The sequence below is a fragment of the Oncorhynchus kisutch genome, linkage group LG3 (genome assembly GCF_002021735.2).
Source record: "Oncorhynchus kisutch isolate 150728-3 linkage group LG3, Okis_V2, whole genome shotgun sequence".
In the NCBI taxonomy this organism is placed as follows: Eukaryota; Metazoa; Chordata; class Actinopteri; order Salmoniformes; family Salmonidae; genus Oncorhynchus; species Oncorhynchus kisutch.
This window is the reverse complement of record NC_034176.2, coordinates 29,716,614-29,740,086: the sequence shown is the minus strand read 5'-3', so window position 1 is coordinate 29,740,086 and position 23,473 is coordinate 29,716,614. Positions and strand designations below refer to the sequence as shown.

The window sequence follows — 23,473 nt, the reverse complement described above, 5'->3', positions numbered from 1 at the left end:
GCTTCATCATAGCACTTGATGGTTTTTGCGACTGCGCATGAAGAAACTTTCAATGTTCTTGAAATTTTCCGGATTCACTGACCTTCATGTCTTAAAGTAATGATGGACTGTCATTTCTCTTTGCTTATTTGAGCTGTTCTTGCCATAATATGGACTTGGTCTTTTAACAAATAGGGCTCTCTTCTTTATACCACCCCTACCTTGTCACAGCACAACTGATTGGATCAAACGCATTAAGAAGGAAAGAAATTCCACAAATTAACTTTTAACAAGGCACACCTGTTAATTGAAATGCATTCCATGTGACTACCTCATGAAGCTGGTTAAGAGAATGCCAAGAGTTTGCAAGCTGTCATCAAGGCAAGGGTGGAATCTCAAATATAACATATTTTGATGTAACACTTTCTTACTACATGATTCCATATGTTATTTCATAGTTTTGATGTCTTCACTATTATTCTACAATGTAGAAAATAGTAAAAATAAAGTAAAACCCTGGAATGAATAGGTGTGTCTACTTTTGACTGGTACTGTATATAGATAGATGTGTAAATTGGTGTTTTGAATGAATCATCAACTTAAAAAGCACGGTCAATTTCTTTCTTAGGCATTGAAACAACATCCGAAATGACCATGTTTTCCGATAGAGCCTTGAGTACCAGGCCATTAGCGACCTGATGGTCATTAGCGAGTTGGGTAGGCTACGACCAACGCATGTCCTGAGTGCATAAGAGGAGGTTACCGTGACTCAATAGTCACGTGGAATTTTGCTGCGGTCATGACTCATGACTGCTGGTAATACGGTCACCTCAACAGCCCTACTCTGCACCTGTGTTTCATACAGTGCCTTCGGAAAGTATTCAGACCCCTTGACCTTTTCCACATTTTGTTACGTTACAGCCTTCTAAAATTGATTAAATAATTTTTTTCCCCCTCATCAATATACACACAATACCCCATAATGACAAAGCAAAAACAGGTTTTTAGAAATATTTGTTAATTTATAAAAAAACTTAAATTAGTATTCAGACCCTATACTCAGTACTTTGTTGAAGCACCTTTGGCACCAATTACAGCATTGAGATTTTCTTGGGTATGATACTACAAGGTTGGCACACCTGTATTTGGGGAGTTTCTCCCATTCTTCTCCGCAGATCCTCAAGCTCTGTCAGGTTGAATGTGGAGTGTTGCTGCACAGCTATTTTCAATTCTCTCCAGAGCTGCTCAATTGAGTTCAATCTGGGCTCTGGCTTGTCCCGAAGCCAAGACAGTGCAGGAGTGGATTGTGGGCTTAGGGTTGTTGTCCTGTTGAAAGGTGAACCATTGCCCCAGTCTGAGGTCCTGAGCACAGGTTTTCATGCAAGGATCTCTCTGTACTTTGCTCCGTTCATCTTTGCCTCGTTCCTGTCTAGTCTCCCAGTCCCTGCCGCTGAAAAACATCCCTATAACATGATGCTGCCACCACCATGCTTCACCGTAGGGATGGTGACAGGTTTCCTCCAGACGGGACACTTGGCATTCAGGCCAAAGAGTTCAATCTTGGTTTCATCAGACCAGAGAATCTTGTTTCTCATGGACTGAGAGTTTTTGGCTGCCTTTTGGCAAACTCCAAGAGGGCTGTCATGTGCCTTTTACTGAGGAGTGGCATCCGTCTAGCCACTCTACCATAAAGGCCTGATTGGTGGAATGCTGCAGAGATGGTTTTCCTTCTGGAAGGTTCTCCCACCTCCACAGTGGAACTCTGGAGCTTTATCAGAGTGACCATCGGGTTCTTGGTCACCTCCCTGACCAAGGCCCTTCTCCCCAGATTGCTCAGTTTGGTCGGGCGGGCGGGCCAGCTCCAGGAAGAGTCTTGGTGGTTCCAAACTTCTTCCATTTGAGGGTGATGGATGCCACTGTGTTCTTTGGGACCTTCAATGCTGCAGACATTTTTGGTACCCTTCCCCAGATCTGTGCCTCGACACAATCCTGTCTCTGAGCTCTACGGACTGTTCCTTGGACCTCATGGCTTGGTTTTTGCTCTGACATGCACTGTTAACTGTGGGACATTATATAGACAGGTATGTGCCTTTCCAAATCATGTCCAATCAATTGAATTTCCACAGGTGGACTCCAAGTTGTAGAAACTTTTCAAGGATGGTCAATAGCAACAGACTATGAGTCTCATAGCAAAGGGTCTGAATACTTATGTAAATGTGGCATTTCTATTTTTAATTTTTAATACATTAGCAAAATTTCTTAACCTGTTTTTGCTTCATCATTAAGGGGTATTGTATGTAGATTGCTGAGGAAAATGTTTTATTTAATCCATTTTAGAATAAGGCTAAAATGTGTAAAAAGTACTTTCCTGAATGCACTGTATATTTGTTTTGTTTAGTTTAGTTTATATTTAGGGTTAAATGTGTGTGTTCCAGGGCATGTCTGGTGATGGCCCAGCTCCTGGAGGACAGCTCGTTCTGTGAGGAGTTCATTCAGCAGTGTCCTGCTGCTGTGGAGGTGCTCAACCTAGTGGCCCAGGAGTGCAGTCCTGGTGAGTGACCACCCAGTAGCATAGTGCTCAATTACGAGACCACTTCTGCAATGCAGCATGACTTTACTTTCCTATATGACAGTAGTATTGATTGTGTGGAAGGAAGTAGGGCTGCTGTTTGTAACAGTGCGTCTGTGTTGTGCAGGGGAGCGTCTCGGCATGGTTGAAGCACAGTGTGAGCGAGTGAGGATGCTGTACCGAGACTGCGCTCGCCCGCCACCCCCTCCCCTCCAGACAGACAGGCGCCAGGTGGGTGTCGCTGTAGCCTTTCGACTCATTTATCTACTGAGATCTACTGATTTTAATAAAGGACATAAAACCGTATTAGGAATTTTTGATTGATGAAGGGATTCCGATTGAGATTTGTAGGGCCAGTCTCCTAACTCTCTCTGTTCCGCTCTGTACTTCTCCCTAGCCCAAGGAGATGACGTGGTGTCCATCTAGGGGGTTCCCTCCAGTGCGTGCCTGCGTATTCTCATCCCGTCTCACCTCCGTCACCTTCCTGGCCGACCCCAGTGCTGGAGGAGGCCTGCCCAGGGGAACCTTCATCTATGCCACCTCACCTGTTCCTGTTCAGGTGGGCACCGCTACGCTAACTGGATGTCTTGGGAATGGCACTGGGTTTTATATGAATGAAAATTCAGTTTTGCGTGCTTATGAAGCAGGCTGACTAATTTGGAATCTTAAAATTCCTCTCCCTCTTTTTCCTGTAGGCGCCTTCCTTTTACTGGGAGATAGAGATAGCCTCCTATGGAGACTCAGAAGATGACAGTGGTCCTATTGCGTCTTTCGGCTTTGCCACAGAAGCAGAGAAGAGAGACGGAGCGTGGACCAACCCTGTTGGCACCTGCCTCTTTCACAAGTATGTGTTCATATGGATTTTATAGCTGTAATCTCAGAGGTTTCCCACTGCCCTGTCTCTGACTGAGTGCCTTTCTCTCTTTCCTTTCTGTTTCATCCTACCTCTGTCTCTGTTTTTCACCCTTTCAGTAATGGTAGGGCTGTGCACTATAATGGCTCCAGTCTGCTGCAGTGGAAGAGTGTGAGGCTGGACGTGGCCCTACTTCCTGGTGAGATAGGAAACAGTCCTTTTTTTATCTAATTTCATAATATCACCTACCTCCTATTTTTTCTGTCATTCATTTTACTTTATTTATTTATTTTTTACACTTATGCCAACCAATGTGTATTGCATATTTAACAGATATTGGTGAAACATCTGATTTTGAACTCAATGTATCTTGGATGGTGACCATTCTCTTCCTGCCTATAGGGGATGTTGCGGGCATTGGCTGGGAGCGCTCAGAGGGCACCCCTCCACCCCCCGGCCAGGCCCCTAAAGGGCGGGTCTACTTCACCTACTGTGGCCAGCGCCTCAGCCCCTTCCTCGAGGACGTAGCAGGGGGCATGTGGCCTCTGGTGCACATTCAGAAAAAGGTGGGCCTTTATGCCTGGACATGTCAAGTAAGATTTAAAGTCCAATGAATGCAGCTTATGTTTGTCATGGTTTGTGTTGTATTTTGTTTAGAACACAAAGATTCGTGCCAACTTTGGTTGCCGGGCGTTTGCGTACGCAGAGGGCCAAGCACACCGCAACGCTGCTGACCTCTGTGTTGACTTGGCAGAAGAAATCAGCGCTAACTTTGAGGCCCTCCCCTTCGCCATGGCATCTGACAGCGACAATGATGCGGGTGCTAGTGTGGCATCTGACTCTGGCTCCCACGGACCCCCATGTCGGATCGCCGCAGTAGCAGTTGCCCAGCAACGTATGTTCCTATCACCTTCCTGCACCAAACGAATGTGTCTTAGTTTAAACCTTTGACCTGGTTTGGTGTGCTTGATGTTCTGGTCTCATGAGGTCACCTAAAATATATTGTTTTACTTAACCTGGTGTTATTTCAGTCCTCTGTTATTTTTGCTGTTTGGTAAACCCCACTACAGCTAACCCTCACCCTCCTCACTGTCTGGTCTGTGTGTATGTGTGCGTCCCAGTTGGTAGCGTTTGTAAGAACTGGCTTTGTTGTTTGTCCTCCCCTGTCGGGACAGAGTACAACAGTGACTCATCATGCCACTACAAGGTGGAACTGAGTTACGAGAACCTGGTCACCTCAGGGCCTGACGCACACCCCCCGCCTATTGCTGATGATGAGAGTGATGACGAAGATGATGACGATGTCCCAAGGGTGAGTTGAAAGTCAAATACCATATTTGCTTATCTTTTTGGTGTCCAGATTTTTCAGTGGGCATGAATGTACTGCTGTCCAACCCCTCCCAGGAGGACCACTATGCCCTGCTGGTGAAGGCCTGGGAGACAAAGGTGTTCCCCACCATCCGCCGACGCTTTCGCAACGAGGCAGAGAGGAAGTCTGGTCTGGACCAGATCAAGGGAGCACTGCAGCTGGGTGATAATAATATTTTTTCCCCCTCACCCATCTACACACACTACCCCATAATGACAAAGTGAAAACATATATATTTTTTTACATCTTTGCAGATTTATTGAAAACAAAATATCTAATTTTCATAAGTATTCACACCCCTGAGTCGATACATGTTAGAATCACCTTTGGCAGTCTTTCTGGATTTGTCTCTTAAGAGCTTTCTACACAAGATTGTACCATATTTTTTTTAATTATTCAAGCTCTGTCAAGTTGGTTGTTGATCATTGCTAGACAGCCTTTTTCAAGTCTTGCCATGGATTTTCAAGACGTTTTTAATCAAAACTGTAACTAGGTCACTCAGGAACATTCAATCTTGTCTTGGTAAGCAACTCCAATGTATATTTGGACTTGTGTTTTTAGGTTATTGCCCTGCTGAAAGGTGAATTTGATTTCCTCTAGGGTTTTGCCTGTGGTCAGCTCTATTCTGTTTATTTTTATCAAAAAAAATGCCCAGTCATGTGGCCTCATGGTGAAATCCCTGCTCGGTTTCCTTCCTCTCCGTCAACTGAGTTAAGAAGGACTTCTGTATCTTTGTAGTGACTGGCTGGATTGATGCACCATCCGTAGTGTAATAACTTCACCATGCTCAAAGGGACATTCAATGTCTGCTTATTTTTACCTCTTCTACCAATAGGGGCGGCAGGGTAGCGTTGGACTAGTAACCGAAAGGTTGCAGGTTCATATCCCCGAGCTGATAAGGTACAAATCTGTCGTTCTGCCCCTGAACAGGCAGTTAACCCACTGTTCCTAGGCCGTCATTGAAAATAAGAATTTGCTCTTAACTGACTTGTCTAGTTAAATAAAGGTTAAAAAAAATCTATTAAAAAATAGGTGCCGCCCTTTTCGAGACATTAGAAAACCTCCCTGGTCTTTGTTGTTGAATCTGTGTTTGAAATTCCCTGCTCGACTGAGGGACCTTACAAATAATTGTATGTGTGGGGTACAGAGAGGAGGTAGTAAATCATAAATCATGTTAAACACTTATTGCACACATGGTGAGTCCATGCAACTTATTATGTAACTTGTTAAGCACATTTTTACTACTGAACTTATTTAAGCGTGCCATAACAGAGGGGTTGAATACTTCGTGACTCAAGAGATTTCAGCTTTATCATTTTGTATTAATTTGTTCAACTTGTGTCGGCCAGTATCACAATAAATTCAGGCTGTAAAACCACAAAACGTGGGAAATGTTTGGGACACTCACTGGAAACTAGGTGGTGAAAGAGGTGGGAAACTCTGTAGAAACCCTGTAGCTCCGTTTTAAAGAGCAAGTCCCTATTGACTCCACTGTTTGACCTTTTTAAAACAAAGTGAAATGTTTTTTGACGTTTTTTTGTGGTGTTTTTATTGTAAATGTTTTGCAGGCATGGTTGACATAGCCCGGCAGACAGTGGAGTTCCTGTATGAAGAGAACGGGGGCATCCCCCGGGACCTCTACCTCCCCACCATCGAGGACATCAAGGAGGAGGCCAACAAGTTCACCATCGACAAAGTTCGCAAAGGTCCCCTGCACTTGCACCCAACGCAATGCTAGAGGCCTTAGTTATTGAATCATTTCAGTTTTTCTTCTACATCAAAAAGGGACTTAGGTGGCGGGCGTGGCAGGGGGCGCAGTACGGGTGGGTGAATTTTAGAGAACATTTTAGAGGCACTCATCCTGGAGGTGTAGAGAATTATTTAAATTTTTAAGACAATTTTCCTGAAATTTTACACACTTTTCCATGGAGTGTAGAGAAAATGTGGCAGTTTTAAAGCTGCAATTCTATGCATTTTGAGATGGCTGATGCAGTGGGTTTTTTATTGCTCAAATTTAATAACAAAGTCAATACTGCTAAATTCCTTGTTTTGGGAATTTTACATTTTCCCTGATTTGTCTAGCTTTTATTTTAGTGATTCTTAGTTCTCAAATATTTTAGTATAAAATAATAGATATAGGTCCATTTATCTTTTCTACATAATTTATATCTTGTTTAAGTTTACACTGAAATAGTAAAAAAATAAAATAATAATAATATATATATATATATATATATATATATATATTTTTGCACGTTAAAAGCTAAATATCTTCGTCCCTGGGGAAACATACATTGAGCCACAGAATCGGGAGCTAACCTGTAGGAAGCAGCAGATCTGCTTGGTGAGCTCCAGCAGGCTCTCCTCCCCCTGGTGCAGGGCGCGGGTGCAATGTTTGCACGGTTTGCACGGTTTGTTCTGAGATGACGTAGGCGGCCCGCCCAAGGATTTCAATGTGAGAAAAACCCCTGCCTTTATGTAACATTATCTTTGACCCTTACTTTAAATACATTAGTAAACACAGGAATTTTCCAGATAGCTGGTTTAAACATGTTTTTTTTATTCAACCTTTATTTAACTAGGCAAGTCAGTTAAGACATATTCTTATTTACAATGACGGCCTACACCGGCCAAACCCGGACTACGCTGGGAAAATTGTGCGCTGCCCTAAGGGACTCCCTATCACGTCCGGTTGTGATACAGCCTGGAATCGAACCAGGGTGTCTGTAGTGACTCCTCAAGCACTGAGATGCAGTGCCTTAGACTGCTGCGCCACTCGGGTCCACAAAGAGCACTATTTTATTTTTAGCAATATAGATGTCTAAACATTATCATTATGTAAACTGATATGCTCTAGTGTTACCCGGCTTTGCCTTACATATGTGTCCTCTTCTCAGGTTTGACCGTGGTCATCCGCTCTCCAGACAGCAACAACACCAACAGCACCACAGGTGGAACAGCCCTGCCCAAGTTTGCCATTCGAGGCATGTTGAAAACCTTCGGCCTGCACGGAGTGGTTCTGGACGTGGACTCTGTGAGTGTAGAACAGCCGAACTTCACAGTTCATAGAAACAAAGCGATGAGAAGTTGAGCTTTGTCTCTTTTGACAGTGTGTCAATGATCTCTCTCACTCTACTGTGTGTATGTCCAGGTGAATGAGCTGGTGCAAGTAGAGACGTACCTGCGCAGTGAGGGGGTGCTGGTGAGGTACTGGTATCCCATTGAGATGCTGGAGCGCCCCCCTGTTGGATCCCGCCGTACTGCTGCCAATGGCCTTGTCAATCTAGACAGCAGTAACATCCAGATCCACAGGTAACACGCTAACACTTACACTCCTGCACACATCCTGAAATAACACGGCTAAGAACTATAAATCGTCCTCCGTGGCCTGCTGTGTTTCAGGGAGCTTCTGCGCTGTGAGAGTGTCCTGGCTAGGCTCTACTGTCGCATGGCTCTACTTAACATCTTTGCCCCCAAGAGCCCCCACACCTTCACCCGCCTCTTCCATATCCCAGCCGTTCGAGACATCACCCTGGAACACCTGCAGCTGCTGTCCAATCAACTTCTGGCTCCGCCTCTGCCTGGTAAGTGGGCTTTCTCCAGATGAGATGATAATCCACAGAAAATAATGGTTTAAATAGAATAAAGTTAGAGCAATGAATGGAATAAGAAGGTCTACACTGAAATAGATTTTTAAGTGTATGTTGTGATTTGGAGGAGCTCTTTCTATGATCTGTGTGCTATGTTGTTCTCTTTGTCCTGCAGATGGCACCATCAGCTCCAGCTCCATCCTGCTGGCCCAGTCTCTACTCCACAACCTGCAGGGCCAGAGCTGCTCTCCCACAGACCTGTTCTACCAGGGCAACGCACAGCCCATCAGGGAGTGGCTCACCGTGGCCATCACCCGCGCCCTGCACCAGGGGGAGGAGAGCCTGCTGGAGCTCACCAAGCAGATCTGCTGCTTCCTACAGGTTAGCTCCCGATTCTGTGGCTCAATGTATGTTTCCCCAGGGACGAAGATATTTAGCTTTTAGCGTAGTTAATCTTGGTTTCCCTTGTTCCGTTGTGTAGAATGCACCAGAGCAGTTCATCTCAGAGGACTTCCCAGTATCAGAATCAAAGGTCAGCATGGATGTCAACTTCCCGGGTGCTGCCTTCGTGATCGTCTCCTGCAAAGAGACCCAACTAGGCTGTCGTAAAGAGTGAGCAAATTTAACACAATTACCTTTGTTCTAAGTTAAACCCATTAACCTTGAGGCCCCTAGATGCCTTACAGTGACCCATTTTCTGCCTCTCTACCCCCCCCCCCCCCCCCTACACTAGCTCCTCCCTGTACAAAGCCCCATGGGCACGGGTCATGGTTTATGGCCTGGGTCACAAGGTGCGCAGGAACGGCCAGCTCAATTTAATGGAGGCGGTGTGCTACCCTCTGGATGCCTCGCCCTCCAACACAGGCCTCACCCCCCCTCCCACCACCAACCAATACCCCACTGTCATCATCCCCACCGACAAAGTGCACATCAAACTGGGTAAGTGCTTGATCTCCCTTAGTCCTGGCTTACAGTATTAGCTTCTTTCAGCTTGTCTATGTTCTAATTAGGGCTGGCACAATTATCGCGTAACCGTGTAACCGACAATTATGGACAATAACAGGAACATAATCATCTTAATACATCAATTTTAGGCGAAGGGTATTTAACTCCTTATTCAAGTAGATATTGTTTACCCAATAGCAGTTTTACATTTTTACATGAAGTGGGTAAAGTGGGTCATAATTTTACGAGCAGAACGGCATGGCCGGGAGGAGAAGCTTGATTTCCAAAGGTTGCAAAAGGTCAAGACTATTTGTTTTTTAAACTGGGGTGTCACCAAAGCTGTGTTGTATTCATTAGGTGTGTCGTAGCTCATTTTCAAAGATGTATTACAAGCAACAAAATGATGACAATAACCGTGGCCATTTCCATGACAATCACGACCCAAAATTCCATAATCGTCACAGCCCTGGTTCTTATGGTTTCTTTCTGTGTCACATGATTACCATGCATTTCTAATAGGTTGTTTTACCGTCTCTCTCTGTCTCTCAGGGGTGTCGCCCCCTCCTGGTGCGGTGCTGGTGCTGCACTCCCTGCCGCTGGAGTTCCCCCTGGCCATGGCGTTTGCTGAGCAGCTGCTGACGTGGAAGCTAGGGGAGAGCAGTGAGTGCTCTGAGGAAGAGTTAGACACTGTGCCCTCCTCTGTGCTGCTGCAGGTAGTGGAGCTGCTGGGTAAGTGCTACACTTCCAGAAAATCTCTTCTCTTTGAAATGTCTGCATCCATGGCTTTAGGTGTCCAACATGTCTGCACATTTATTTCCATAACCCTCATTATTTCCATAACCCTTGTTGTGACAAATTTTGCATCCTGTTTTGTGCTTGACAACAAGTTGGTCTCCATTTTCAAATAGTTTACTTTACCCCTCTCCCTGTCTGTGGTGTTCTAGGTGGGCTGCTGTGGACCACAGATCTGGCACCCTGCATCAAGGAACTCTCCTTCCACCTGCTGGCTGAGCACTTCCGTAAGATTCACCACCTGGAGCAGCGTAAGAGCCCTGCAGGCCTGTCCAGCTCCATCGCCCTGCTGCTCAACCCCTGCCTGGCCGTGCTCATGGCCCTGCAGACGGAGCTCCGCAAGCTGTACGACCGGGAGACCCAGTGCTGGGTGGCTGCAGGGGCCGGAGCAGGGTGCTCCTCTGGTGGTGGTGTCCTGGCCTTGGGGGCCGAGCAGAGCAGGTTCTCCACCTACTTCCACGCCCTGATGGAGGTGTGCCTGGCTGTAGCTGAGGTCACCCTCCCCCTCAACGTGGGGTGCTCAGGAGTGGGAGCTCTGTCATCCACCAGTGCCCCTAACCTCAGCGACTCCTCCTCATCCTCCTCCTCCTCCCCAGGCCAGACCCCCCAGAGCCCCAGCCTGCTCTCCAAGCGTAAGAAGGTGAAGATGAAGCGAGAGCGTGCAGCAGCAGTGGCGGCGGCCTCAGGGAAGAGGGGTTCTGCTGGAGGGGCTCGCCTGTCGGAGAGCGACAGCGCCCTGCTCAACATGGCCGGTAGTAAACCTGAGGACATGCTGTGGTTCCACCGTGGCCTCACCCTGCTCATGATCCTGCGTCACCTGGCCAACAAGGACCCCCAGGGGCTGAGTGTGACAAATGATGCTGTGACTGACGCCTGCCAGGCCCTGGTGGGACCTACCTCTCACAGCCGTCTGCTGGTTCTCTCTGGCATCCCCACCCACCTGGAGGAGGCTGTGGTGCGCAGCGCTATCCGCAGGGCCTGCAACGCCCACGGGGGGCTCTTCAAGGATGAAATCTTCATCCCCCTGCAGGAGGACGAGCCAAAAAAGTCCAAGGCAGGAGCTGGGGTGTCCACCCCCCTGGATGGCAAAGCAGCCCCCGGGCCTGAGCGTCCCTTCCCGAGCAACGAGAGCCCAGACAGCTCCAGCAGCGTGACTCCAGCCATGAGTGTCTCAGCCTCGGCCTCCACGAGCCAGACCTCCATCTGCAGCTCCTTGCAGGGGGGCGTTTCCCGCACTGCCAGTGAACTCTCTGTGGACCAGGAGCTGCTGGCTGCCCCACCTCTCACCCCAGCGGCTGCAGCATCGGCTGTCCCCTCCCCACAGCAGGGTCCACTTGATCCCCACACGGTGTCCAGCCAGGAGAGCCTAGATATCTCCCTGTGCAGCACGGGGAGCCTGGGCAGTCTGGGCAGCCTGGGGGAGCCTTTGGACAGTGCAGAAACAGCCTCTGTTTCAGACGGGGGCTCCATGTACACAGTCACCTCTCTGGACAACAACGCCATCTTGGCCCGGCCCATTAAGGGCTATGCCGTCATAGAGGTGGGTCGCAAGTGCATTTTACACTGAAAATGCAATATATTGTTTATAGTTTCTTTTTTTGAGCTTTGATGGAGACAGACTTGCATGTCCTTCTGTTGTGCATATGCTGAATGTAGGTTCGCGCCCGGGCCAAAGTGGAGAAGATCCGTGCTAGCCTCTTCAACAGCAGTGATTTAATTGGCTTATCCACCCTGGAGGGTGAGGAGGAGCTGATGGAGCTGACTAATGAGGAGATCCTCACAGCCTCCAGTGTCAACCAAAGCCTGTTTGACACACAGGGTAGCTCCGCCCTCGAGGACTACTTCCTGGACAAGTCTCTCAGAGGTTGTTAGTAGTATACTCTCTACCTATGTTTAACCACCTGTACTCTACCAATACCGATTAAAGGTGTCATCATCTTTTCTCCTCCTGTGTTACCAGGGGACAAGTTGGTGCCAAGTGCGCGAGACCTACTGACGGACATCTATAAGAGTTGTGTCCACTCAGAGCAGATGCTGAGCCTCACGCCAGCCAAGCCTGTCAAAGTGTCAGACATCTACCTGAGCAAGGAGCAGATCAACTCCCAGACCCCTGGAAACCTCCTCCATGTCTTCTTCACTCACATACGGCCACCTAAGAAGGTGCTGGAGGACCAACTGACGCAGGTTGGTACACCACCCATGAGAGTGCTTGAACACACAAACTTGAAATATAGATGTGATATGCTTAATTGACCCTGCCTCATCCACATGATTACACACATACTCACATCTATATGCATCTGCAGCCATGTTTGTCTGAGCATTGCTATATGTTCCACAGATTCTGCGTAAATATGGCACCACCAAGCCCAACAAGAACAAATACAGCAAGGTGGGTAAGGAACAGCACGCAGTCAAGGTGGTGAGCACCAAGAGACCCATCACCAAACCACCCAGCAAGGAGAAGTCTGTGCTCAACAGCGTCAGGTGAATTTTAGCCCTCGCCACACACACAATGCCACCCTGAAAGCCATTTTCCTAAATAGTTTCCACCCACACTTTTAAATTAGAGGCTTTGTAATTGCAGAAAGTAATGGGTTTCAATAATTATACTCCCCCTAAGATGCTTTTCTCAACACTTCCCACGCTCAAATGTGTTACTTAAATAGCGAGTTTTTCAGATTAACTTCTCATATTTAGGAACACAGAATTGCAATAAAGACTATACCCTGTGGTTTCTTCATCCACTTACAGAAGGAAAATGGAGAGTGATTAAAGTTGGCTTACTTTGCATAATCATCATATCAAGATTCATTCAGTATGCTGCCATGTCATCCATGACATTTGTCAGTACTCATTTAGACAGACATTTTCCATTGGCCTCTGTCCCTGACTTATTTCCATGTCTCTATCAGGACTGCACTGAGTGAGAAGAGTGTACTGAAGCCCAAGTCCCCTGAGAAATCCAGGCCTGATGAGAAGGACACAGAGAAATATCCTGCCAAGAAGCCTGAAGGTACTGACGCTCTGTTACCTACATGTATCTCTCACTTGAGTTGATTAAAACCTGTTATGGCAAGGCGATCCCCAAGGGGAACTCCACCCCCTCCATTCAGCTAAAAAGGTGGCGCAGGGAATTCAAAAATATTCTTTAGAAATATTTAACATTCACACATTAACAGGTCCAATACAGCAAATGAAAGATAAACATCTTGTTCATCTACCCATCATGTCCGATTTTTAAAATGTTTTACAGCGAAAACGCAACATATATTTGTTAGACCACCACCAAATCAAAGGAAAAACACAGCCATTTTTTTTCCAGCCAAAGATAGTCACAAAAGCAGGATTAGAGATAAAATGAATCACTAACCTTTTGAAAATCTTCATCAGATGACACTCATATAACATGTTACACAATACATTTATTTTTTGTTCGATAATATGCATATTTATATCCACAAATCTCGGTTTACATTGACGCCATGTTCAGAAATGCCTCCAAAATATCCGGAGGAATTATAGAAAGCTACGTAGTTAACAGAAATACTCATCATTAACTTTGACTAAAGATACATGTTCTACATATAATTAAAGATACACTGGTTCTTAATGCAACCGCTGTGTCAGATTTTTTAAAAACGTTACAAAAAAGCCTACCATGCAATAATCTGAGACAGCGCTCAGACGTAAATGTATTTCTCCGCCATGTTGGAGTCAACAGAAATACGAAATTACATCATAAATATTCCCTTACCTTTGATGATCTTTCATCAGAATACAGTGCAAGGAGTCCCTAGTTCCACAATAAATTGTTGTTTTGTTCCATAATGTCCAATACTAGTCTCCAATTAGCGGCATTTGCTAGCACTTTCAGCTCACGTGCCCAAAAGCTGACGCTGGTCCAGGACAACTCGCACGAAAACTTCAAAAAGATATATTCCAGGTCGAATAAACTGGTCAAACTAAGTAGAGAATCAATCTTCAGGATGTTATTTTTTATATATACCCAATAACGTTCCAACCGGACGTTTTCATCTGCAGCCAATTGGAACGACGGTGGCACCCACAGAGAAATGCGCCACAGGGAAATTGCATTCTGCCAAGACCGTGACTATTTCCCCTCCCATTCGGTCAAAGTTCACACCAGAAGCTCCATTCCACGTTCTACTGAATGAGGACATCTAGTGGAAGGTGTAGGAAGTGCTACCAGATCCATATCTTGTTTGGAAATGAAGGGGCGATGACGTCAAATTTGACCCACATTCAGAATTTCACTTCTTGTTTGGAAGATTGCCTGCCCTATGAGTTCTGTTATACTCACATACATAATTCAACCCGTTTTAGAAACTTCAGTGTTTTCTATCCAATAGCAATACTAATATGCATATATTAGCAATCTAGGACAGTGTAGGATGCAGTTCACTATGGGCAAGCAATTCATCTAAAGTGAAAATACTGCCCCCTATCCTCAACAAGTAAGGGAACACCCCCCTGAAATGGACAAAAATGAATGGGAAGCTCAAAAATCCTGCAGAAATGCTACATTTACTGGCCTGATGAACACAGGATGGCCGGGCAGTGATAGTTGTTCCTTTCCATCACTCATTGTGTTGATTTCATCATGTCCATATGGTGATGTTTTTTTCACTATAGAATCATATGGCAAATGCACGTGCATTTGCAATATGTTTCAATGGGCATTTACCATCACGAATTTGGCATGCTCAAAAATCCTGCAGGAATGCAAAATTGACTGGCCCGATGAACTCGGGATGGCCGGGCAGTGATAGTTGCTCCTTTCCGTCACTCGTTGTGTTGACTTCATCATGTCCATTTGGTGATGGTACCTCACTGTTTAAACATATTGCAAATGGACAAGAGTCACCAGCAAGTCACCGTCCATCAGTCGATTAGATGTCATTCTGACACCAAACTGATACCAATTGACACAAAACCCACTTTTTCCAACTCATTTAGAAGCCAACTATCACATATTTCAGAGCAGGCCCATAATTCACAGCGCCTTCAGTTTAAAACATAATAAAAATGTAAAACACATAGTTACGTTCTAGCTGCAGGTCCAGTTCGGACATTATGTGTAGGCCTATGTGAGGCGACCCCAAATCCCGAGTTTCGGCTCGATAGGTCATTCGGTGCCCAAGCAAGACCCTAATTGGTGAAAATCCACTGAAAATCCACTTTTTTTCCATGCCTTGCTACGGGGTCCTTGAATGAGCTATCGGACAGAAACATTGGGGTACGTCTCTATGGGCCGAGCCGGTTTCAATGCACCTAGTCTTGCGTCTCTGAGACTTTTCTAAATGTCGTCATTTTCGTAATGGTCAAAATGAATTGAAGTCATTGCAAATGTACGAGGCTGTTTCTCGGTCCGAGAACCTTCTAGAGCCACCTGAGGTCTAGAACAGGTTTCTAAAGTTTCAGAACTCTAGGTCTGACGGTTCTTTTTTAGCTCGAACAAAGGTAACTATTGCAGGCAATGTCTGTCTCTACGCACCCCAATGGGTCCCTCCTGCCAAGCTGTGTGTGTGTGATTTAGTTTTTCTTTGAAATTTTATAGGAGTCATGACTGATTTACAGTTCATGGGGGGTTGCCTAATCACACATATGAAACTTTGAAAAGGTCTGACCGTTTTAACCTTTCAAAACAGCCACTATGACACCATTTAAGGCACTTCCAGGTTGGCACAGGAAGCTATAAATAAACTCATATCCTGATTGGGATGTGCCTTTACAGAATCCTGAGTTTAAAGTCTTTAAGTTAAGAACTGAGTTATTTACAGAGGGTTTAGTGAGTGTGTGTTATTTCAGAAAATCACAGAAATCTCGCAGAGCTCCACAGCACACTTTAAAAAGATTTGTATGAACACCCTGCAACTGGATCTGTAACTGTTAAAAAAAAAAATTTTGATCACCAATTTTACATTGTACGATTTCTCTTAAACGACGACAGATAAATGTCTGGTTCTTGTTTTATTGACACCGTAGGTTCCTTTACTTTGACGTGAAGTGGAAAAATTATTGCTCTATTTTCATTTTGGACCTTTAATCCCAGAAAAATGGCCATAACTCAAAAACCGTTGAGACCTAGACGCCATCTTGTTCGGGGCCAACTGCCCATTATGCCAAACCTACGCTCACCAGGTTTCGTCTTCGAAGTCTTTTCCGTTTTGGAGATAAGGCCACGTCGTGATTCGTTATGTTTTGTACATTTGCAATATGATTCCATTCGCCCTCTTGTGGGATTTATCAGGACAGCGGAAAAATGACCAAAATTGGATTATTTTATCAAATGGAAACCGAATGTCCGAGAGTTCGTTTGATGACTTCCCGGTAGATCCGGCCCTACGTTTTCGGACGTCTGGTAAGGGACCGTACATTTGCAATATGGACTTTCTCACTAACCATATGGCGAATGTCAAAATGTTCCCTTAAGGTATGTTAAGATTTCCCTCAAGTTATAATATAGATGTGCAAATTCATTTATTTATATATTTCTTATCTCCTCCCTCGCCCCTCTCTCTGACATAGTCCCAGAGGAGAAGTACCTGACTCTGGAGGGATTCCATAGGTTTGCTGTGGACCGGGCCAAGCAGGACATCCGTAGCGTGTGGAGGGCCATTCTGGCCTGCGGTTACGACCTCCACTTTGAAAGGTGAGCTTGGTGACACACACCCCCCAAGCCCCTGCAGGCAGCCTGGGGATGGTAGGTCACATTCCTAGCTGAGTGGGGAACAGAACACACATGACTGGAGCAGGTCGTACACACTGTGACTGTTACGTCAACACATCACATGTTTACACATGATGTACTCTAAGAAAATATTTATCTGCATCACACTACTACACTGTATAGTGCGTAATCAGAGAAAGTCAGCCGGGGTAAGATTAAGACATATGTATGAAGAGGGTCTTTTCATATCTAGTGGCTGTTCCCCTTCTCTTCTGTTTTCAGGTGTACCTGTATAGACACGCGTCATGCCCAGAAGGCCTGTAGGAGGTGGAGTCTGGAGATGGACGTAGCGTTGGTTCAGTACATCAACAGGCTGTGTGGTCACCTGGCCATCACACCTGCCAGGCTGCACCCCCACGAGGCCTACCTGGACCCCAGTGACATCGCTGATCCACGCGTGGCCTGTCTCCTCAGTATGTGACCTACTCACTGACAGACCGCGTCATCAGTTTACATGTTTGTATGGTATCGAATGTCAGTAAACGAGATGTGAGTGTGTGTGAGTGTGTGTGTTTACATGGTTAGTGGGTGGGTGTGTGGATGGGTATGTGTGTTGCTGTGTTCACATTTCCCTTCTCTCTGATGTGTGTGTAGATGTGCCTGTGGAGAGCTTGCGTCTACGCTTTGCTCTACTGCAGTCTCTCAACAACACCCTGGAGAGTTTCTTCCTGCCCCTGGTGGAGCTGAGACAAACACACACCTACCAGAACAGCATCGCGGCACTGCTCTGTGGGGCCAAAGGTGACACACACACATAACAACAACTTCTCGGCACAGCTTTGTCAGGTCAAAGGCACACAGTGTGCTGTATGTGGGTCATTAAGGACTGGTTTTGTATCAGGGCATTGACCTGTTGATAAATCTTTAAAACGTTTTACATTGTGACTGCCTCTGGGGGTCTAGGTGGGGCATATGAACTAGAGGTCTTCATGGGTCCAAAAAGTTCCAAAATGGATCCGTAGCTTTCCCACCATACCCATAAATAAATAAATAAAGTTAAATGTAGAGCTGTTCCAAATGGACCCGAGGACAGTCCGACATGTTCCCGAAAAGGACCACAGAAAACAGATTCGTGCTTGTTCGGCTCTGAGAGTAGAAAAAGTGTGAGAAAGAAACCTCCAACTGGGTGCTGCCAGCGCCATCAATAAAAAAAAAACGATATTGGCCAAAATATCCACAGTTAATTGTCTTTAAAAAATACTTGTTTCGATATGTACCATATTAAAATCTTTAGTCTTTGTTTTTTTTCCTAAAACAATAATTGTTCAGCTGTCAGAGATCTGACCACTAAATGCATCAGGGCATTGCATGCATTATAAGTATTCATATTTAAAAATAAAAAAAAAGAAATATATATATATATATTAACCCTCTAGTGTCTAAGCCGGGGGAGGGGGGTCTAAGCGAACATGGAATGGTTTTAAGATGGTCATACCAAGGATTATTTTGCTATTTAATTTAGAATTTTAAGACTCACTAAGGTCTAAAATATATATATATATATATATATATATATATATATATATATATTTAAAAAAATTATTGGATGAAACATTGAATTTGGCATTACTGCTATTAGCTAACATAAACACATTGAATAACAGATTAACTACAACAGATAGTCCCCCCCAAAATCTAAAGGAAGTTTGTTCTGATGTGTATGCCATATATCTAAGAGAAATATCCCCATATTTTAGGCTCTAAACTATCTCCATATATATACTTCCATAATTACTTTAAACTGGTACTGGGGACCTTCAGACGAGTCTTGTGAGGCTTGTGGGCGTCCTAGAGAATACAATTGTGTTTGAGAGTCTCGTTTTTCAATCCAAACTTTCAATAGTCCAAACTGTTTGGACGCTACATGCGATTTTGTGAGAAGACCGATTTTCGTAGATGTCTCAAGGTCTGACACACCGCTCTACAGTTGCTCTGCCACCTTTCACCACAGATGCGGAAGGTCGATATCGGTGGATGTGGTTTATTGAGACGCAGGCCCATGCAAAAAATAACATATCTCTAGCTTAAACAGACAGATTTTGATGGGTATTTTTTATGTTAGTTCGATTTTTGCGGGGGCTAAGGGTTAAGGGAGACATGCTTACGCATAGCCCTAGAACGACTGAAATACAGATGGAGATATGCCAGCGCTATGTTCCCGACATCGACAGATTTCTTTATACTTTTCAGATATGCTACTACTGCTGTACAAACAGTGCCTTCCGAAACTATTTAGACCCCTTGATTTTTTCCACATTTTGTTACGTTAGACTTACTCTAAAATTGAATAAATTAAAATTAATTAATCTACACACAATAACCCATAATGACCAAGCAAAAACAATTTCAATTTAAAAAAAAATACAAAAGTTTAAATACCTTATTTACATAAGTATTCAGACCCTTTGCAATGACTCGGAATTGAGCTCAGGTGCATCCTGTTTCCATTGATCATCCTTGAGATGTTTCTACAACTTGGAGTCCACCTGTGGTTGTTTCAATTGATTTGACATGATTCGGAAAGTCACACACCTGTCTATATAAGGTCTCACAGTTGACAGTGCATGTTAGAACAAAACCCAAGACATGAGGTCGAAGGAATTGTCCGTAGAACTCCGAGACAGGATTGTGTCGAGGCACAGATCTGGGGAAGGGTACCAAAACATTTCTGCAGCATTGAAGGTCCCCAAGAGCACAGTGGCATCCATCATTCTTAAATAGAAGAAGTTTAGAACTACAAAGACTCTTCCTGAAGCTGGCCGCCCGGCCAAACTGAGCAATCGAGGGAGAAGGACCTTGTTGAGAGAGGTGACCAAGAACCCGATAGTCACTCTGGCAGAGCTCTAGCGTTCCTCTGTGGAGATGGGAGAACCTTCCAGAAGGACAACAATCTCTGCAGCACTCCGCCAATAAAGCCTTTATGGTAGAGTACGCCAGACGGAAGCCACTCTTCAGTAAAAGGCACATGAAAGCCCGCTTTTGTTTGCCAAAAGGTACCTAAAGACTGGTGGCAGCATTATGCTGTGGGGATGTTTTTCAGCGGCTGGGACTGGGAGAGTAGTCGGGATCGAGGAAAAGATGAACGAAGCAAAGTACAGAGATTCTTAATGAAAACCGCTCAGGGCCTCAGACTGGGGTGAAGTTTCACCTTCAACAGGACAACGACCCTAAGCTCACAGCCAACACGAGCCAGGAGTGGTTTTGGGACAGGTGTGCCAGGCGTGTAGTGTCATACATACCCAAGAAGACTTGAGGCTGTAATCGCTGCTAAAGGTGCTTCAACAGTAAAAGGTCTGAATACTTATGTAAGTGTAATATTGTAGTAAATTAGCAAATATTTCTAAAAAACGGTTTTTGCTTTGTCATTACGGGGTATTCTGTGTAGATTGATGAGGGGGAAAAACTATTTAGTACATTTTAGAATAAGGCTATAACCTAACAAAATATGGAAAACGTCAAGAGCATTATCTTGTTAGATTAAAGGAAACTGTCAGTCAGTTGCAGTGCTGTTGCACACGCATTGCCTTCACAGGCCTGCATAGCTAAGGCTAATTATAGCCATAGCACACCAAACCTTCACCAAGTGTCTTAACTATATATAATACGAACAGGTTATTTTATTGTGGCATTCAATTAAGTTTAGCATCTTTTGGTTTTTCCTTTTCATGGTTTGAATCCGAGTAGCATAGTGGGCCTACTGGTAATTCTATTATATTGCGGCAAACACATTACAACTGGAACTTAATTTGGCCAACAAATGTCTCAACAGAATAAAACCTTCAAAAAGGTTTTAACAGGCTAGGCCTATATTGCGGCTATAACCAACAACGGCGATTGCTTACTGTAGGCCTACCTAACAAATGACAGCAATAGGCTACTACTACTTATTTTACAACAAGCCTGCTTTTAACGTTAAACTAAATACAAAGCACAAAATTAAAAAGACAGAACATGATTTAGCCAACAAATGTCTCAGCAAAATGAAACAAAACACTTTTTGCGTAGGCTATTTAGAGAACTGGTTTAGATGATTAAATAGGCCTATAATGATTTACAATGATGATGATAGTAATGACTAAACATTTGACAATAAATAAGAAAATAAATAAAAGGTAGAAAATTGCATCAAACCTGAATTGCGAGTTGTGCACAGTCCATTTGGCCGCACCAATATTCTTCTCATCTTTGTCCACTACAATATTAAAACGTCCCCGAGGACATTCCCCTTGTCGGTTTCTTTTCACTCTACTCTTTCTCCTCTAACTTTTGGTTTTACATCAATGAAGAAGCACTTGACAATCAACAGTAGCCTAGGCCAAGGCCCCTTTTAGTCTTCTTTCTATCCCCCCCAGCAGTAGGAACACATGAGGTGAGCATCCGGAACCAGTTTCAGCTGGGCATAAGCTATATGTTTTATTGAATTACAATTGACTGACACTGATAATAAGGCAGTTCTCATCAAACACTAAATTAACAGAGTACAGGGCCAATTGGGTCCAGTTGTTAAATCAATTTGATTTGCACATACCCGAGGCTCATGGTAATTATATCAGACCAAATACGAGACAAAATTCTGAATTTATGACCCGGTCCTGGGTCGGATCTCGGAATTTCGTATTTGTTTAAACCTTGAATATCTAATATGAACTGGATTAAAGCTTGCTTACCTTCCAAACATTCTACCTCCACCCTATCTCTATGCAGGATTGGTGTTCTATGATACCAAAGTGATAGTGATGAACCAGGTGCTGAACGCCACAGTACAGCGGACTGCAGACCACGCTGCCCCCGAGATCACACTGGACCCCCTGGAGATTGTAGGAGGTGAGCTCATAGTGCAAGCCCAGAGTCTTGTTTTACGTTCATTCACGTTATGCCCTCTACTTTGAGTGTTGATGGTGTGTGTGCTTCTCCAGGAGAGATCCCTTCGTCAGAGAACACCTACTTCTGCCAGGCGGCACGCCAGCTGGCCTGTGTGCCCTCGTCCCAGCTGTGTGTGAAGCTGGCCAGCGGAGGAGACCCCACCTATGCCTTCAACATCCGCTTCACTGGAGAGGAGGTCCACGGCACCAGTTAGTATTAACCTTCTTCCCCTAACTTTGTCCGCTTGGATCAGACTGCAGGTGAAACATTGTCTGTTGATCCCTGACCTCTGTGTCTCCCCAGGCGGCTCTTTCCGTCATTTCCTATGGCAAGTGTGTAAGGAACTCCAGAGCTCTGCCCTCTCCCTGCTGCTCCCCTGTCCCAGTGTAGCAGCCAATCGCAACAAGGTACTGTAGTGACACGCAAATCTGCCTTCTCCCTCAGTATGCCCTGGTTGCAGCACCATTTTAACACCAGGGAGAAAATAATGTCCAAATAGTTTGTGTACATTTGTTTTAATCCTGCTCCCCACAGTATATACTAGGAGTATGAACCATGTCTAGATTGCAAACCAGTTGAGCACTGCATGGGCAATGATCACAGCTTTACTGATAGGCTAGAAGGGTCTAACTTGATTGTGGTGCTTTTGTGCCGATTTGTTCCAAAGGGGAAGTATATTCTGACGCCCTGTCCGATCAGCTATGCGGAGGAGCAGCTGCTGCACTTCTTTGGCCAGCTGTTGGGCATCGCCATCCGAGCAGACGTGCCCCTGCCCCTGGACCTGCTGGGCTCCTTCTGGAAGGGCCTGGTGGGTGAGCCCCTGGACCCAGAGCAGGACCTGCAGGAGGCCGATCTGCTCACATACAACTACGTCAAGAAGATTGAGAGTGTAAGACAGTCATATAGACAGTCATATGGGCAGTGTCATTGATGCGTGTAATGTAGTGACTCCTCTTTCTGGAAAAAGGGCGGGTGATTTTGAAAGCTCTGACCAGAAACAAATCAAATTTATTTATATAGCCCTTCATACATCAGCTGATATCTCAAAGTGCTGTACAGAAACCCAGCCTAAAACCCCAAACAGCAAGCAATGCAGGTGTTGAAGCACGTTGGCTAGGAAAGGCCAAAACCTAGGAAGAAACCTAGAGAGGAACCAGGCTATGAGGGGTGGCCAGTCCTCTTCTGGCTGTGCCAGGTGGAGATTATAACAGAACATGGCCAATATGTTCAAATGTTCATAAATGACCAGCATGGTCAAATAATAGGTCTGGGACAGGTAGCACATCCGGTGAACTGATCAGGATTCCATAGCTGCAGGCAGAACAGTTGAAACTGGAGCAGCAGCGGCCAGGTAGTCCTGAGGCATGGTCCTAGGGCTCAGGTCCTCCGAGAGAGAGGAAGAGAGAATTAGAGAGAGCATACTTAAATTCACACAGGACACCGGATAAGACAGGAGAAGTACTCCAGATATAACAAACTGACCCTAGCCCCCTGACACATAAACTACTGCAGCATAAATATTGGAGGCTGAGACAGGAGGGGTCAGGAGACACTGTGGCCCCATCCGATGATACCCCCGGACAGGGCCAAACAGGAAGGATATAACCCCACCCACTTTGCCAAAGCATAGCCCCCACACCACTAGAGGGATATCTTCAACCACCAACTTACCATCCTGAGACAAGGCCGAGTATAGCCCACAAAGATCTCCGCCACGGCACAACACAAGGGGGGGCGCCAACCCAGACAGGAAGATCAC

The 23,473-nt window shown here is 45.2% G+C and overlaps 1 protein-coding gene across 8 annotated transcripts in view; it reads left to right on the top strand.

Moving 5' to 3' along the window:
- LOC109879857 (probable E3 ubiquitin-protein ligase HECTD4) overlaps nt 1-23,473 on the top strand; it is a 66,658-nt gene that overhangs the window by 37,317 nt on the left and 5,868 nt on the right. For 5 of the 8 annotated variants that reach the window (XR_004208966.1, XM_031820430.1, XM_031820415.1 and 2 more), the window contains exons 43-71: nt 2,415-2,530; nt 2,676-2,779; nt 2,946-3,107; nt 3,244-3,392; nt 3,521-3,600; nt 3,804-3,967; nt 4,059-4,296; nt 4,523-4,713; nt 4,806-4,932; nt 6,339-6,476; nt 7,668-7,804; nt 7,922-8,082; nt 8,173-8,354; nt 8,536-8,741; nt 8,842-8,972; nt 9,094-9,299; nt 9,855-10,034; nt 10,250-11,637; nt 11,754-11,961; nt 12,058-12,281; nt 12,439-12,584; nt 13,013-13,113; nt 16,650-16,773; nt 17,074-17,264; nt 17,446-17,592; nt 21,556-21,675; nt 21,768-21,923; nt 22,018-22,121; nt 22,382-22,603. Coding sequence is in view for 7 of the 8 variants with exons in the window: in XM_031820430.1 (XP_031676290.1) it covers nt 2,415-2,530; nt 2,676-2,779; nt 2,946-3,107; nt 3,244-3,392; nt 3,521-3,600; nt 3,804-3,967; nt 4,059-4,296; nt 4,523-4,713; nt 4,806-4,932; nt 6,339-6,476; nt 7,668-7,804; nt 7,922-8,082; nt 8,173-8,354; nt 8,536-8,741; nt 8,842-8,972; nt 9,094-9,299; nt 9,855-10,034; nt 10,250-11,637; nt 11,754-11,961; nt 12,058-12,281; nt 12,439-12,584; nt 13,013-13,113; nt 16,650-16,773; nt 17,074-17,264; nt 17,446-17,592; nt 21,556-21,675; nt 21,768-21,923; nt 22,018-22,121; nt 22,382-22,603 (5,803 nt within the window). In the remaining variant the exon portion in view is untranslated. The remainder of the gene's footprint in view (nt 1-2,414; nt 2,531-2,675; nt 2,780-2,945; nt 3,108-3,243; nt 3,393-3,520; nt 3,601-3,803; nt 3,968-4,058; nt 4,297-4,522; nt 4,714-4,805; nt 4,933-6,338; nt 6,477-7,667; nt 7,805-7,921; nt 8,083-8,172; nt 8,355-8,535; nt 8,742-8,841; nt 8,973-9,093; nt 9,300-9,854; nt 10,035-10,249; nt 11,638-11,753; nt 11,962-12,057; nt 12,282-12,438; nt 12,585-13,012; nt 13,114-16,649; nt 16,774-17,073; nt 17,265-17,445; nt 17,593-21,555; nt 21,676-21,767; nt 21,924-22,017; nt 22,122-22,381; nt 22,604-23,473) is intronic. The other 3 variants (XM_031820451.1, XM_031820448.1, XM_031820439.1) reach the window with 1 other exon arrangement.